Genomic DNA, 17590 nt, shown 5'->3' on the forward strand with positions numbered 1-17590 from the left:
ATTTCAGTTTTCTGAATGTTCTTCACCCACACCTTTTTTCAACAGCTTTGAAAAGAATTCAAAAACTGAACTTCGAAACAGATGCGAAAAAAAGATTAGGTACAGACAAAGATTTTCGTAATTGATTTTCCTAATTGGTGTTCGCCGGGTTCACTTCAGGTACCGTCGGCAGGCCTACCGGTTTTGAATTGTTCTATGTCTAAGGCCAACTGTGTTCCTTTTTGTTTTCTCAATGGTTTTTTTTTTTGTATAAATCTTCTTCTTTTGTATTTGGACCTTAGGGTTTTTTCTCTGTACATGACAGTGCCTAATTAGTTGGTCGTGCTATATTTTATATTTTATATAAAGACGGTATTTTTGACGTGAAAGCTCCCTCGGATTTTCATGCTTCTGATTCAATCAAGCTTTGTTACTCCTGCTGTCATACTAAACATCTTCATACCAGCTGTTATTTTACTCTCGTACGTTTTTTAAATTGTTCAACATTGTGAACCGTTTGTCAGTGCTGGGCAAACAAATGCTCCAGTATAGAGCTTTCCTTTCAGTTAAAAGGGCATTTTTCGATCACAGAAGGTGGCAGAGTTTTCTCGCCACTGTTGATAATAATAGATCCAAGATGTTTGAAGTTTTCGCACAGAGAAAACACTTTTCACCATTCAAATAAATGACCTTCAAATAGAAAGTCAAGGACTGTGATAAACACCAAAGGACTCAAGACGCTTCATGGTGCTCACCGACTTTGATCGGGAATTCGTCGATGACTCCTGTGGGGCATCTTACCCTCATTTTTACTTGCTCGTTCATTTGAATTTCGGACATTGATTTCCGAAACCCCTCGCTGTCACAGGGAAATCAATATCAGATCTCGCGGTTGTCTATCGAAATCAACTAGCACAATATGCAAATCCCTTAAAAAATCACGATGTTTTTTCATCTATGGTTGATTTACCCGAAACAAACCCGCACTGGTCATCAAACAGCCGTATTATTTTTTGCAGTTGGCCATCAAAAATCCGTTCAACGATCTTAATGGTGTGTGACATCACTCGCAGTATCTCTTATCCCTCTTCCCCTTTTAGATTGGGAGACGGTTACTTTCTCTCCGCTGATCTCCACCATAGGTCATCATCTTCGTACCAAACGTTCAATTTAAAAATTTCTCTTCTGAGAATTTATCAAACCCTTTACATCGGTTATTAAACTTTGTTGTTATACCTACATGAATTTCATTTCGTCACATTTTACAATTAGACAATTTTTTTTATAAAATATTTGCGCAATTATTTATTACGACCCGTTTGCACTTGCTGAACCATAAAAAAATTGTCAATCATGCGCTTTGTGATGTAAACATGAAATCACAGTGGGGCAGAATAGGTCAATTAGTGATATTAATTATCACACAGAAATAAAAAACGATGTAAAATTTAAAAAAATAAATTGGACGACTGGGTCGCTTGAACTTGCTCTTCAAGGTACTAAAATTTGTAAGACTTTTTATATTAGAAATTTGGTAAATGCATATGAAAAAAAAACTCAAAATTCGTTTTTCAAATTAAAATAACAACATGTTAAATTGAATTGAGCTCCAAATTAAGTATAATTTCTGTTATCAAGATGCATTTTAAGAAAAAATATTTTAAAAATCGTTAGAGCCGTTTTTGAAAAAAACTAATTTTTAATAAATATTTTTTTTTTTTTTTTTAAAAGCTTTAAAAAAAAATAGTATGCCATTTTGTAGGAAAACCAAAATTTCAAATAATTTCAATGTCTCGTTTTCGAAAATTTAATTTTTCAAAAATCAGTTTTTTCAAAATTTTATTTTTGGCTTATATTAAAATTATATAATGTTTTTTGTATAAAAAATTTTAGTTGAAAATGAAGATCTCATTATATTTTACCAATGATTTTCATAGCTGTTTTCATTTCATTTGATACCTGTTAGAACTTGATCTTACATTTGGTGTTTTTACCAAGTTTCACAAAATTCACAGGGGTCTCGTTACAAATCCAAATCTTCCTGATTTTCCCAAAAAAAAAATAAATTTTTAATTGAAAAACTTAAAATACACCTTCTTTATTTGTTTTTCAAATGAAACCACAGTGCCACAGTGTGAAAATATTCATCTTTTCATAAAAAAATATTATTATAATATTTTGACTCATTTCATTCACCATTCAAAAATTACTTAAAATAATGCGTCATTTGGTCAGATTGCATAAACATAAACTTTCCAGATTTATCAAACCACGACTCCTAACTTATTCTTGAACATAAAATGCAGTAAAAAAGCGATTAGGGGGATTTCGATAATTTTGGGGACTTTAAAACTGACAACATTTTATAAAGCAGTGTTTTTAGGCTTCGGTATCATCTACAATGTACATGTTAAATTTGATTGTTTATCTCTTATGTTAAGAATTCTTACTAATAATGCCTTCTAATTGCTCATACACATAGTATATGTAGCTATAAATCTAGAACAGTTAAAACAAATATCATAAAAAATTCACTCACATGCTATTTAAAAGCTAATAAACAAAAAACGACAGGCATCCGCCTGCAATCACTGTTGTAGTTCTGTAGTTATACATTAAAAGAGAACTATATTATTATTGTCGGCCGCGTCGTCGCCCACGGACGCGAGTGGAGGCCGTGGCATAGCGCTTAAAAATATACAACCCCTTTAAAAAGTCAAAAATGTCCGATTAAAGAGAACAAAAATTATATTTAATTGAATTTCCGGCTAAATACTTTTTTTTTTCATACTTTATGCGGGCCTGATAGATGGCCATTGTTCATTGATTTAATGCAACCGGCCGCGCTGCACCAATGTTATAATGCTATTTCCCATCAGACATCATTAATACAGACAGTGTAAGGGGAAAACGATTTAGGATGACGAAGCACATTAACAACGATCAACAACGGACGTGGAGTCCATTGGTTCTATATAAAATGTTTATTTATGAAAACCATATGTTTCAGAACCATCAGTCAAGAGGTATCGTGCTATTTCCATTAATAGATAAATTGAAATTTTTGCATGAACTTCCAATAAACAGAAAACTCTCACAATCCCTTGTTTGATGAAATTAATTTCAAAATAGTAAACAAAAAAATATTTTTTTCTCTTAAAATCATTAAACTGGAAAACTTTTCTGAAACTCTGAATTCTGAATTTTGGTATACAGCTTAATGACGGCTTTGTTATGAAGATGTGAAAAATCGACATTGATATCGTGTCCGCGTTAAGAGTTATAGGGGTCAAAAGGTCACAAAAAATATTCTGGTATAAGGAGAATATTTTTAAGAAAGATGGCCACCTAGGTTTCTATAGATTTATTTTATACCACAGGTGTTTAAAATTTTTCATAAAATACTTTTTTTTACATTTTGCATCAAAAAACAGATTTCAAAATTTTTTTTACGAAAATGTGCAATAGCTATGAAATTTTTAAAGTGTTTATGTACTCATCCAACTATTTTAGAAAATTATAAAAAAAAGAAATAAATAAAATTCATTCATTCGTGGTTGTAGTGAACGAAAACATAAGATGATAAAATTTAAAATACACTGAACGAAAAAAAGTCCATATTTTATGAACTGGTTGCGATAGAACTTTTTTCTATCTGTTTTTCGAACAATCATAAGTGTAGCTATAAGCCGTTTTAGGGTTGTCTATTCTCTATTGCACACCCTGTATATTTTCAGACATATTCTAAACAAAAATTCCCAGGGAAATGGTTTCGGGAGAAGGGCCCCAATCGGAAAAATGGCGAAAATTTTCATTTTTTTTGGTTTCCCCATATTCTTAACAGTTGAGGAACGAAATTCAAGCTAAAAAAATAATGAAATTTCATTAACTTTTCAGTTAGGAGTTTTTTTTTCAGGAATAGGATTATGACGATTACAACTAAACTTCAACTTTTTGAATCGTTATACCTAAGAAACGGTGGGTCTTAGGAAAAAAAGTGTCATGACACTTTTTATATATAATAATCTGGTCTACAATTCTTGCATTGAATATTTTTTGATAAGACTTACCGTTTTGCTGAAAATCGTGAAAAACCAGTTTTTGTGACCTTTTGACCCCTATAACTCTTAACGCGGACACGATATCAATGTCGATTTTTCACATCTTCATAACAAAGCCGTCATTAAGCTGTATACCAAAATTCAGCCCAGTAGGAATTTTTCCGCAGATAAAACCTAAAATTACTGGACTATCGAAAGAAAACGATTTATAGAATTAAGTTCTCGAGATCAAAATTGATAAAGAAGCTTCTCAGGAAAAAATAATAAAGACTTTATAATAATATAAATGAATAGTTCCCATAATTTGTTCTTGAAATATAAAAGAGTTTTTAAAAAATTCAATAAATAATTCTTGTTAATGCAAAGTGTCGATAATGTACATCTTCAAAACCGCTTTATCTTGTGATTTAAACATATAACAATAAATCAACAACAAGTTACCAACTGATATTTAAATACTTAAACAAAACCACAATTGGTATTTGACGTCAATAATTTGATATTCATTGGTTTATTTGTAGGGGAAGACGGGGTACAGAAGACCACTTAACGTTTACCTGGTTTACCACACATAATCAATTTGAACAAAGATAACGGCTTAAATTTCCTCAGCCAGCACACAATTAAAGGTGCTGATATTGTGGTGCTATTTTACACTACACCTAATGTTTGTTTTTTTTTTTTTTTTATTGTAATCAATATCCAGATTGATACTATAATTCTTTTTATTCAATTCTGTACTATCCACATCAAAAATGAATTATAGGTGCACATCTCAAACTTCTGAGTACCGTCACCATTTTTTTTTATTATTTAAGTGTAAACGAAGAATGACTGCAAAACACAATTTTCTTCGATATATGTATATAATAAAACTGAAATTCTAATTTGCAAAGTCTTTAAATTATTAAACGACGTGCATAGATAGAATTTTATCATTGAGTTATTTTTTCGAAAACGACTTTAACGATTTTGATTAAACACTTAATGTAATTATTTTTATTTTTTTTTTTTTAACTTTTTGCTTTTTTTGCTTCTGCAAAAATTTTAGCATGGTCAATTTTCAACCGATTTTATTGGGTTAACCTGTATTTTCTCAGTCGATGTTTTTTGTAAATTTTTTAATATGTGGAATAATAATTTCTCAAAAATGGCACGCCAATTTTTTTGGCAAATGTGTAGAAATTTAAAGAATAGGTGAATTTAGAACAAAAACTGTTTATTTGATCAACCAAATTAAAAGTTTGCTCTTTGGAGAAGATTGAAAAGTTGTAGGTATTTTATAACTTGAATTTAATTTCAGAGAAATAGAAGCATAATAGTACCCATATGATTGAAGCGAGTTGTCATTAAAAAATACTTAAAACATGCACAGCATAATGCCATTACTAATAAATAAAATTTATGTTATATAAAATCTAACTTTTTATTATTTTTCGAAAAAAATGTTCACCTTGAATAAACTCTTTTGGTTCTTGGTTATCATATTGTTTCTCCGAATTTTACAATTTTTGCATTTTATTTAAAAGGTGTTTCGGTAGAAATTTCAAAATATACTTTCTTGATTTTTTATTTACATATAATGAGAAATGAAACCATAGTGCCAAATTTTAATCCCGTCCTATTATTTTAAAGTTTTTCGTTAATATTTTAATTGTTGTACTCAAAAAATATTCATGTCGTATCGGGTCTCATTCGATTCAACAAGAACACACATTTTCTACCTTCAACAACCGTCATATCCTATTCAAAGTTTGCACTTGCTATTTAAAAAAAATCCAGTAATGGGACTATGGGGATAGGGACTTTGAACCTGCTATAGAGGGTGAAATATTGCGTTAATACCTAATTCATGCATTATTTTTTTCGACCAATCAATATATGAAACAAATAAATACAAGAATAGTACGTATACACCACAGTGTACGTGGACGAATTGCAAATAATGTTTATTTCAACTTTGGCATGTGTGCCAGCCCACCCAAATTAAATCAAATATCACTTGCAACCCTTAACTGAGCAAAATCTTCACCTTCTTGTCGTCAGTATTTATTGTAAATAAACAGGAAAACAAAATTCTTTCAAATAAAAAAAAAAATAAAAATATTTCTTCAGCCTCGTAAATTCTGCTTATTTTTTTTTTATTAAAAACAAACAAATACAAATCTAACACAAAACAAATAAAAAAAATATTATTATAGTTTTGGTTACTTAGTAACCAAAATGTCCTTTTTCAGGGAATTTATGCCTCTCAAATACACAATCTTGTAAAGCAAATATGGCGCCACTTTTTTACAAATGAACTTAACATTTTACTTCCTGCTAAACGATAGACAGTAACCAACTGAGGAAATGTATGTTGTTGCATTTAATTTTTGAACAAAGAGTTTTTGTTAAAATTTGTTTAAAAAAATCTTCTTTCCCCAGTGGTCCCCATGCCCCGTTCTCCCTTACAGAAATGGAATGTACATAAATTTAACACCTCTGATTTTGCACATCTATACCTATTTTGTAATTTGATTGTATAACATGGGTATAATTTTGACAATTTCAAACAAAGTCACGTACTAAACCCATAAAAATGTTTGCCAAATTGAAATGCATTGTAACAAAAATAATGTATGGAATTTATGGTATTAATTTTGTAAGTACATTTATGTATTGATAATAATTTTATTTATTTTTGTTAATGGAACCAATTGCATATAAAGCAGTCTTTCCTACTCCATCACTTGTTCATATTTATAGCCATGAATATAACAAGATACAAAATGATTTTAATTAAAATATACTTAAGATTCTTATTTTTTTTTTTTTCAAATTTTCTCTTTATACCTCGTATTCGTATCTATCTAACCTTCTATTGCATACTCTCTTGCCCTCATATAAAAGCAAACAATGAGCTATACAAAGAAATTCTATTAAATTGTCTCAATATTTTTCCCACAAAAAGAAAAAAAAAAAGAAGAAAAGAAAAACAACAAAACCCACCCGACTATATCGAGAAAACCAAAAAAAAAAAAAAAAACGCTGTCAGCGCCTCAGAGTTTCTAGGATTTATTCATTCACAAACCCAAAATAAAAAAAAAAAAAATTACCAACTCAAACCGAATCACTTGTGTGCTCAGTAATGCAATATTACTTCTCCATTTCGTTCATTCCCATCTTCGCTTTTTGTGTTTGCGATCGACAAGACTTTCATCCGTCCCGACACAAAAAGAGCTCTCCTCCAGACTATTTGTACTACACGTCCCCCTTCCATGGGCCCCACAATTATTCCCACAAACCCGCAGAGGAGGAGCACACAGCAAATGAACTAAGCTTTTCAAGTCGAAACTCGCAATCGCAAAAGTAAACTCAGCATAAAGATCATATGATCAGTAGAATATGTTTCGCCGCGTGGTTAAGTTGGGTTGCGAAGTTGTTGTTTTTTCTGTAGTTGTTGTTGTTGTTGTAGTCCGCTAGTCATTTTTTTAAGGTCTAGCTAACACTAGTATGCTTTACTAGTTTTTGATTCGTTGACGTTTAAGTGCTAAGTTATGTATGTATATAGCTGACCTGTCAAATGTTGTGAAATAAATCAAACCGTTAATTAGAGCCTTCACTGTCTTCTAATTATGGACGTGAAATCAAATCCGCCAAAAAATAGTGAAGAACTGCCATTTTTTGTTCAATTAAATTAAATTTAATTCCATTTACGATGACAGTAGTGAGTTGAGAAGCATTGCAACAAAATGTCATATATTATTTGCACTCAAAGATAAATTAAGTGATCTTAAATAAGTCTGAAGGTGAATTCAATTAATGAATGTGGCCGTGTTTGTTTAACAGTTTACATCCCACTAAAAATAGTGTGTGTATACAACAATTTATGGTTATATGTTTTGCAATGAAATCAAAAGTATCTATCTATCTGTTTTTTTTTTATGTTTGTTGAATAGTTCACAAAGTGAAATATAGAGAGAAATATTTTCTTTTTTTCCAGACATTATCGTATCAGATTTTTGTCTCTGTAATTGAAGCGAAACATTCGTATGTACTTTCAATTCGCTTTTTTTTATTTTTGCATATTTGCGGTTATTTTTGATGAATAAAGCAAAAGTTAAAATTACCCAAGCAAATGGAATAACAAAAAACAACAACAAAAAAATAACATCAGAAATTTTAACCGAAGCTACTCGTAGATACTCTACACGGAGAACAATAACCTGTGTGAATAGCAAATAAGGTAGCAGTGAGCTCGTTGTTGTTGTATATACTCGTATTCGACTACGGTGGGTAACAACTTTTTTGTTTGTAATAAATATCTCTATGTATACTAGACTGATTCAAAAAAAATTTTTTTTTATTTTGTTCAAAGCATTGTTGAAAATATTGTTGGAAATGACGAAAAAAAAATACTGTAAAAGTTTCAGCCCTTAACGTTAACATTTAGTACCGCCGCATCGCAAATTTCTATTTCCCATACGATTTGTATGGGAAAGATTGTGTATTTGTGTTTAGAATTTTTTATCTTTTTAATGGTTCATCAAAAAGGCTAGATTAAATCATTTTCTTGTATAAAATTGAACGCTCTACAAAATTGCATTTATAAAATTAAAAAAAAACGGACGCGAAAAATTAATTAAAATAATTTTTAGTTGAAAAAATGAATAATTCGAATTTATTGAAGAAATCTAATATGATAGTATTAGGGGTTTGAGAGTTATATAAAAGGATCTGTGAAACCAAAACACAACATAGAATACAAATTTTCGAAAATTTTGCCAAATTTTTTGAAAAACCTAATAATTTCGTCAAAAAATCGGAAAAAAAATGAGAAAAAATTACATTTTATATTTTAAAGTTGAATAACTTTGAAACGCGGGGGTAAATCAAAAAAATTAATAAGAGCTTTTTTGTAGAGCGGACAATTTTATAATAGAAAATGGTTTTGTCAAGCCTTTTGAATGAACCATTAAAAAAATAAAAAATTCTAAACACAAATACACAATCTTTCCCATACAAATCGTATGGGAAATAGAAATTTGCGATGCGGCGGTACTAAATGTTAACGTTAAGGGCTGAAACTTTTACAGTATTTTTTTTTCGTCATTTCCAACAATATTTTCAACAATGCTTTGAACAAAATAAAAAAAAATTTTTTTTGAATCAGTCTAATGTATACCCTAGTTGTACATTCTTATTTTTTTTTTATTATTTATATTTTTTTGTGCAGGCATTATTAAGAAATGAGTTTAATGAACATTTAATGAAGCGAGAGAAATAAGAAATAGTTTTCATTTTCAATAAAAAAAAAGCAAAGAGGTATTGAAGCATAACTCAAATGTTTGTTGACTGGATAATACTCACTAAGATAAATATTATGTTCATTCATTACTATTGGTAAACAGTTTTTATATTTCTTTGTTTTAAAATACAATTTACACAATTTTTTAACTCTGATGAATTTTTGGAACTGAATTGATAGCAGGTACATTACTACGTTTCCACCAAAACTTAATTTAGAATTAAGACCGACGATATAAAATGTTGTTTCAACCGACATGAAATGATTTACAACAAGATTTATTTTGGCAAGCTCTTCAAAAATCAGATTTGAGTTTTTGAATGAAAATATGCCATTAATTCTCTTTTTTCAGCTGTCATAACTAATTCCTTCACTACCTTAAACTTTTGATTTAATTATTATACGGAAAAATTCTGTAGTATTTCAAAATTTTTTTGCATTTTGAAAACTTTGAAAAAATCTCTGAGGGCTCAATGTCATTTTGAAAGAGAGCAAAATAATTTTGACGGACACGTTTCTCATATGAATCCAATTTTTTTTTCAAATAACAACAATTCAACTGTAACTTCACACAACTGCAACTTTTCTTCAAATATTCAATTTTGAAAAAAAGCTCAAAACAATAACATATTCTTCAAAATATCGTTAATTTTTTGATGTGTTTTAGCTTTTTAATTTCTGCACACCACCAATTTGAATATCGAATGGATAGATGTTTTTTAAAACAAACATCTAAACAATAAAAAAAAAAAACTGAGAAATAAATCTAAAAAATTTTCATCTCAGAAATCTCCGAAAAAAAAGTGAGCGCTCAGCTGGCATTTTTTGTTTCACTTAAAAAATCTCTGAGCCCTCAGAAACCTCTCTTTGTGTTACGCACCTAATGAAATGAATGCTTCCATCCCAAAACAAACAGTAAAATTACTAGCCTTTAAGAAGATTTAAGATTTTTAAAAACAACAGTATGACAAATACAGTTAATAATGTCGTTCCAAAAACAATCGAATTTCCTTCTAGGAAATCACAAAAAACTCTACTACAAAGTTTTAATTCAATCGCTTCAGTGGTTTGGACTGCTGCTCGAGATAAACAGAATTGTGAGACCCATTTTTTTTCGCACTCTCTACCATCGTAATTTCTGATTGTTATCTCTTTAAAAAAAAATGCAAATTTTTACCCACATGCTACTTTGTGAACCATTTAATATTAAAAAAAAATCAATATTATTACTTTCAAAAACCAAGCCCAAACATTTTGAATAATATTTAAACTTAAATGGGTGTATACCCGTGCGTCATCTCAAAGTCGCACCAACTCAATATGTTGTTTACCTATCCTAATTTACGAAATTCATTTTTGTCTTAACAAGCCAACTCAAAATAACCTGGTTAGTAATTAACTATAGCTCTCTTCTTTATACATTAAAAAATATACATACATACATTGGGAAATGCTTCCTCATTTTGTTTCTTCTTTTTCTGTGTTTCAAATGTAAAATAGTTAATTTTATTTCTAAGATAAGTTTCCCATCACCTTTTGCTTAGAGAGTTCACTTGAAGAAAGAGCATGAAAGCGTAACAGCATTGCATATTGTAACTCATTACACTTAACCTCAATTCCATCTTTGATTAGAGATAGAATGACCGACTTGGTTGCATGAACTCGCTGGTACAATGGTGGTTAATCATTTTTTGTTTAGTAATTTATGCAATGACTTAGAAGATACAAAATTGCTTCGATTGTTCTTCAAAGTTAATTTTTTACATAATCTCTCCAAAAAACTCATTAAAAACGCCATAGAAAAAAAAAACAATTAATCAGTTGATGAACTTACAGATGAATACACTGCTTAAAGATGCATTTTAAGAAGAAAAATTTAAAAACGTTAGAGCCGTTAAAAAAAAATTAAATTAAAATCAAATTGATATGACACTCTGTTGCGATTACTAATCAACATCTTAAACCAAAATTTCAAAAAATCCAAAGTCCCAGTTCCGAGAATTTGATTTTTCAAAAAAAAAATTCAATTACCTATAAATTTTTTTTATCCAAAAATTATTTTCAAAATTTTTATTTTTATTTATATTAAAGCTATGTATGTATATTAATGCTTTTGTGTACAAAAATTTCGTGAAATTGAATTAGAAATTGAGAGAATACCAGATTAAAAAAAAAACAGTTCCAAGTACCGTTAATAATGATTTTCGAAATTTTCTAATAAAAATAATTCCACAAACTTTTCTGGAGAGTCTCTGCATAACACGTTTGATGTTAATCGCCCTATCCGTTTAGGCTGACGTTCCTTATACCGAGAAACTGACAGACTAAGTGCCAGTTGTACAAACGTGGATCAGCCTTGATTCAGGAATTTAACCCACCGATTTCGGCGGATCAGCTGCGGGACAACTTCGGTTTAAGCATTAATGTGGCTATTTCTACATATATGAACCTTGAACCAGTGCTAAACTTCAGCATTGCTACCGATTTCAGAAGATAAAAGTTGCTGATCCACGGATTAAATATTTGTACAACTGAGCCTAATGGACTGACAGACTGATTATGTGCCGCTAGAGATCGATCCTACAATCACGTTATTTCACTGTTAAAAATTGGTGTGAAAAACTGTAACTTAAGCTGAAGTCTGGCAAAAACTTTTTTGCATTGTTTCATCTTATATTTTAGGTTGCGTTTTTTCCTCAGTACTGTTATTCACAGTCAGACTAACAAATTCATTCATTCATTTCTTACTGGCTATAAAATATTCATTTCCAAATTTGAATTTTTTTCGAATGTCAAATTCAAAATAACTATGACGTAAATAGAAAACAAACAAAATCCTAAGTTATACCTACACTCTGGTTCGCTTGGTAGTACATAAGTTCTTATTTACAAATTTTATCAACGAATATAAAAAATATATTAGTATAATGATAATGATGATAACCCTTAACTGATTACATTTTCAAAATTAATTGTAACATAATGTATACAAATATTATCATATACACTGAATTTACCGAAACTTAGAAACTTACAAATTTTTCTAAATTTGTATATAATTTTCAATTTAATTGAAAAACTCTCTCTTGAATCTTTGAAATTTTTTGATGAAAAGGAAGGAGGAAAAAAACCACTGCCTCATTACTTAGTTCATATTGTTTGCCTTCAGGGTCCAGCCAGACTTCCGATCTCATAAGTGCTTATATGTGCATACACATGTACTATATAATAATGCCACTTAAAGTAGCATTCTTCACTCTATTGCTTCATTTAGTCAATTGATGTTCGTTTTTCTTTGCGTTCTTTATTTTCGATTCTTTGCTGCCCCCTTTTATGAGGGTAAATTTCAATAAGAAAGTGTCTAGTGGTCTTTATAAATAAAAAAAAAATTGATGTGGTAGTGATACGGTTTTTATGTATATTTATATTATTAGGTATAAAGCATAAATAACAAGAAAAAACTATTTTTTGTTTAATAATATGAATTTGAGCATCTCCTTTAAACCTTGAAAAAACTACATAATTCATAAAATAAAAGAAAACCTTCGAAATAAAAAAATTGTTTTAAAACAATTTTTAATACAAATTTATAGTAGAAAAAATCCAATTTTAGTAAAAAAAACGAAACATTTTTGTTTATTTTGAGCTTGTATGTTTTACGTGTTTTAACGAGAAAATCCCCTAATGTCTATGGGTATCTCTCTGTCAATAACAATGTCATATTGTTTTTTTCGTCGTAAACACGAATGAGATAGAGGAGCTTGTGAAGTACTTGAATACAATATCTCTACAACTTGACTTATCTCTTGACCCCAAAAAACAGAACGAGTTCAAATTGATATGTCTTTATTGCATGCCGGAATGAATTTTTATTGATTTTTGTTTTTAACTGTGTCTGTCCAATTTGAAACGGAAATAGTTTTTACTTTTTTTCACTTTTAGGCACAAACAAAAAATAACACATCTTAGATTCTGAAACAAAGTAAATTATTAAAATAAAAGAAAAAAACAGATAATATAAGAATAAGAACCCCACCAACTGCAAACATAAAATAAAAATATCAAATGAACACAAAAAAACTTATCATATACAAAGCTATTATAAAGAGAGGAGAACATAATTTCTCTTTTGATGTTACATATATTTCATACTAGCAGAGATACTACGAACGAGTATGCATGTATGTATGTACTTCTTATTTTGTAGAAGATAATAAGATTTGGAGTCTATGTAAGAAGATAATAATTAGTTTGTTGTTTAAAAATGTTAGAGATACAAAACTAAGACGTAAAAATAAAATGCTCGAGGGGGTCGCACGTGTCTGCTTTTTTAGTTGAGAGTACCTTTATCTTAGATAACCATTTCAAATTAAAACCTTTGGTTGATTTGCCAGAAAAACAAATATTTTTACTTTGTCTCTAAATTTAAAAAAAAAATTGATTCAGAATTTGACAAAAATTGCGAGTTTGACGAAAAAATATGTCAGTTTTCGCAAAAAAGTCCAACGTTTTCTGAATTTTTTGAGTAAAGTTAAAAACACAGTTTTGACTGAGACCATTACATACAAAAAATGGATTGGAATGGTAAGAGCCGTTTTTGAAAAAATTTCAATGCTTCGAAAACGTATATTTATGTAAAGAGGATATATGTAATGTACTTAAACATAATATATCATTAACGGAATTAAAATATGAACTACAAGCACAAGAACGTTTGACCCAGTCCTGCATTTTATTTGTATTTTTTTGTTTGCGATTTAAATTAAAGGGTCGCTGTGGTGTATGCGTATCTTTTTAGTTTTTTAGTGAGAAGTTGAACTTTGTTGACCATTTTTTGACTTTTTCAAAGGTTAAAAGTCTTACATAAGAATTTGAAAAATATTTAATGCATACTTAAAATAGATTTAGATTTTTAATTTTCTATTTTTTCTCGTCGATTGTTTTACATTTCACGAAATATATCTCCCCAGAATAAAAAAGATCTTAAAAACAAAAGCATTTTTATTTATTATGCTGTTTAAATAAGAATCCTTCGCCAATTAATCTTTGTCCAGATATCGAAGCGTTTTCTTCCAATATCATCTTAAACGCCTCCTTGTTCCAATGACTCGAGTCAAATGCTTGACGGCTGAAACTATAGAGCCAGGTAGCATTTTGTTCAGCGCTTCGACGAACGAACTCTCTCCGTTTTGTACCAAAATACCTCGATCTTTGGTTCATCGCTCCATTATACTATGTGAAAGCCTTCTTTCTTCCAGTCTCTATACATTATGGGCCACTCTAAGAGTTTCACTTTGTTGTGTGGTGCAAGAACCAAGAAGGGTATGCCGAACAACAACTCGTCCAACGACTCTCAGTCTCCGTTTCACTGTTTCAAGGAACTACCAAAGATTGTAAAAATTTATAAAAACCCAATCTTCCATTCGTAAAATCAACATCCAGGTATAATATATATATAATTGTTTATAACGAAGAATTTAAACAAATTCCCTTTGAATATTAGAATTCACAGTATATTCATGCTGTGAGTTTTATATAGAGTCGGTAAACATCGACCAAAATAAGGCGTCTTAGTAAGGGTACGACAGATCTAACTGATGAGCCCACTGTCGTACCTGGGCGAAACGCTTTATAAATTTGGAGTTGAGGTCACTTGAACTTTAAAATTGAATTATAATTGTTTATATTGGACTCAAACTTTTAGGCTGCAGTGTACATATCAGCTTTATTCAATTAACAAATAAATCAAGTATTATTCAACCTGTACATGTAAATAAAATGAATGAGTGTGTCTATTAGTTATCTCTTTGTTGCCATTAAGCAAGCACTTTTTAACCAAATTGACGACACATTTGAATTTTTTTTTTGATCATTTTGAATCTTATTATTTAGACCATTCCGAATTCTGATCATTTGAAATAAATCATTTTCAAATCGCAAAATATAAAGTACCTAATTATTTAATTACAAAAATTTCTTTTAAGGATTTAACAATAGTTTAATTTACACTCCACATAGACACAGACAATGTTTGTTCAGCTTTTTTGCTTTACACCACACGTTCATTAAAAAAAAATGTCTTATCAGTAAAAATGTCGATAAACTTCTTCTATATTTGTACAATTCGTCATTGTTAAATATAACCGACAGAAATTCACTCTGATTTCTCAGCGAATGTATACTCATTTCAATTTATTATTTATACAACATTACTCGCATATTTATATAATATTTTTTTCATTTTTTTTTTGCAGTCCAGAGCATTGCCATCAGATGCATCGCCTTTTCGTCGCTGGGCACAATCTTCATTCCGTGCTCCCAGAACTGTAGATTCACAAGTTTCACTTGCACGCCGACCATCCTCTTTGACTGCCTCCGACAACGATGTTTACACCAAATCAATGGAGACTTATATAGGAGATTTCAAAGCAGCAGCTGCCGCCGCCCGAAATCAGTTAGCTGATGTCAAAAATATTGTCAACGGAAGTGTTATTGGTAGTATTAGTAGTAGTAGTAATCGTAGCGCACCTCAACAACAAGAATCACAACCTGCTGGGGTCACAGCTTGGGGTAACTCATTTGAAAAACTTTTAGAAGACCCAGCTGGCTTGCATACATTTGCTGAATTTCTTAAAAAAGAATTCTCAGCTGAGAATATATACTTTTGGACTGCATGCGAAAGGTATCGCTTTATTGAATCGGCAAGCGAACGTGCAACAATGGCAATGGAAATATATTCCAAACATTTAGCCAACGGAGCAACAGAACCAGTAAATGTAGACTCACAAGCAAGAACTACAACTCAGGAGAATCTTCGAACAGCTGAAAAAGATTTATTTGGACAAGCTCAGAAGCAAATTTTCAACTTGATGAAATTCGACAGTTATCAGCGATTCATTCGATCTGATATGTACAAAAAATGCATTGAAGCCGAAGAAAAACATCAACCACTGCCGTATTCAGCAGAAGGCTTGGATGAGTTGTTGAAGACAAATTTTCACCTATCAGCCCATTCTAAGGTAAGTGATTTTATTTTGTATGATTTTTTTGCTGAATATGTCCTTAATATAGTTCTTTTTTAACAATTTCAGCTGAAAAAATCGGCTAGCAATGCTGAAGATCGGCGTCGAAAGAGTCTCCTACCATGGCATCGCAAAACTCGTTGTAAATCTCGTGATCGCGATGAACTTGATAATGATCACGGTAACAGCAAATCATCTAACAACAGAACAGGCAAATATCAACAGTCAACAGGAAATTCTTTAAAAATAACCAATACAACAAATTCCACAAGTGATATCCATAGTTCACGCAGCTCTCTATCTAGTTTCGACACACTGCCACAATGCACATTGACCAACAACACATCAGATGATATTAAAGCCTGTTGTCTATGTCGTGTTATACTTTGCGATGGAGCAACAACAATTGTTCAAACCAAACCCGATGAAACAGTTCGTCAATTGGTTGAAAGATTGCTCGAAAAACGTGGCATTTCATATCAATTATTTGAAGTTATTCTAAATAGCACAAATAAAACAGTTGATTTGAATGCTTCATCGCAAATTTTATCTGGGAAAGAATTATTAATTGAGCAGAAAGTCGCATTTAAATTAGACCTGCCCGATCCCAAAGTAATCTCAGTGAAAAGTAAACCGAAGAAAGCTCTTTGCGATGTGATTAAACCGATTTTGCAAAAGTATAACTATTGCATGGAAAATGTTCAGATATTAATGCGTGATACCCATGAACCGATTGATCTTTCACAACCTGTTACCATAGCCGATGGTCAGAGACTGCAAGTTGTAATGTTGAAAGCGGACCAACCGACGACCGACTACCTGCCACCAAATTCAGCTAAGCTTAAACCTATGCCAAAAAATGTATCTTTTCCAGCAATAAAACCACATAGAAATGGTGGTCCAGTACCAAGTGTGGTTATAAGTACACAACAGAGCACCCTTGATGAGATAACTAATAAAGTTTTCAGTGAATTATTGCAAGGAAAAGTAGAATCTCATGATGGGAATCAAAAGGCAGCTGATATAGGCTCCATGAAGGTAAGCTAGTATTCTTTTATTTAATTAATTATTCTTTTTTTTAAATATCGTTTTTTTTTTTTTGGAAATTTGAAGTAATTTGAAATTGTAAATTTCTATTCAGAAAATTTCAGTATTTCTACTTGAGAAAGTATGCACAATTCGTAGATGGTTTTGGTCAGATAGCAATTAAATAATGAAAATTCTTTGCCTCAAGAAAC

The 17590-nt window shown here is 30.6% G+C and overlaps 1 protein-coding gene across 7 annotated transcripts in view; it reads left to right on the plus strand.

Annotated features, from left to right (window-relative positions):
- LOC129912990 (regulator of G-protein signaling loco) overlaps window positions 1-17590 on the plus strand; it is a 38972-nt gene that overhangs the window by 19102 nt on the left and 2280 nt on the right. For 5 of the 7 annotated variants that reach the window (XM_055991285.1, XM_055991286.1, XM_055991289.1 and 2 more), the window contains 2 exons: window positions 15585-16349; window positions 16422-17390. In XM_055991285.1, coding sequence (XP_055847260.1) covers window positions 15585-16349; window positions 16422-17390 — 1734 coding nt within the window. Of the gene's footprint in view, window positions 1-7143; window positions 8315-13805; window positions 13915-15584; window positions 16350-16421; window positions 17391-17590 lie in introns of those variants that run through there. The other 2 variants (XM_055991291.1, XM_055991290.1) reach the window with 2 other exon arrangements.

This window comes from Episyrphus balteatus, chromosome 3 (assembly GCF_945859705.1).
Source record: "Episyrphus balteatus chromosome 3, idEpiBalt1.1, whole genome shotgun sequence".
Classification (NCBI taxonomy): domain Eukaryota; kingdom Metazoa; phylum Arthropoda; class Insecta; order Diptera; family Syrphidae; genus Episyrphus; species Episyrphus balteatus.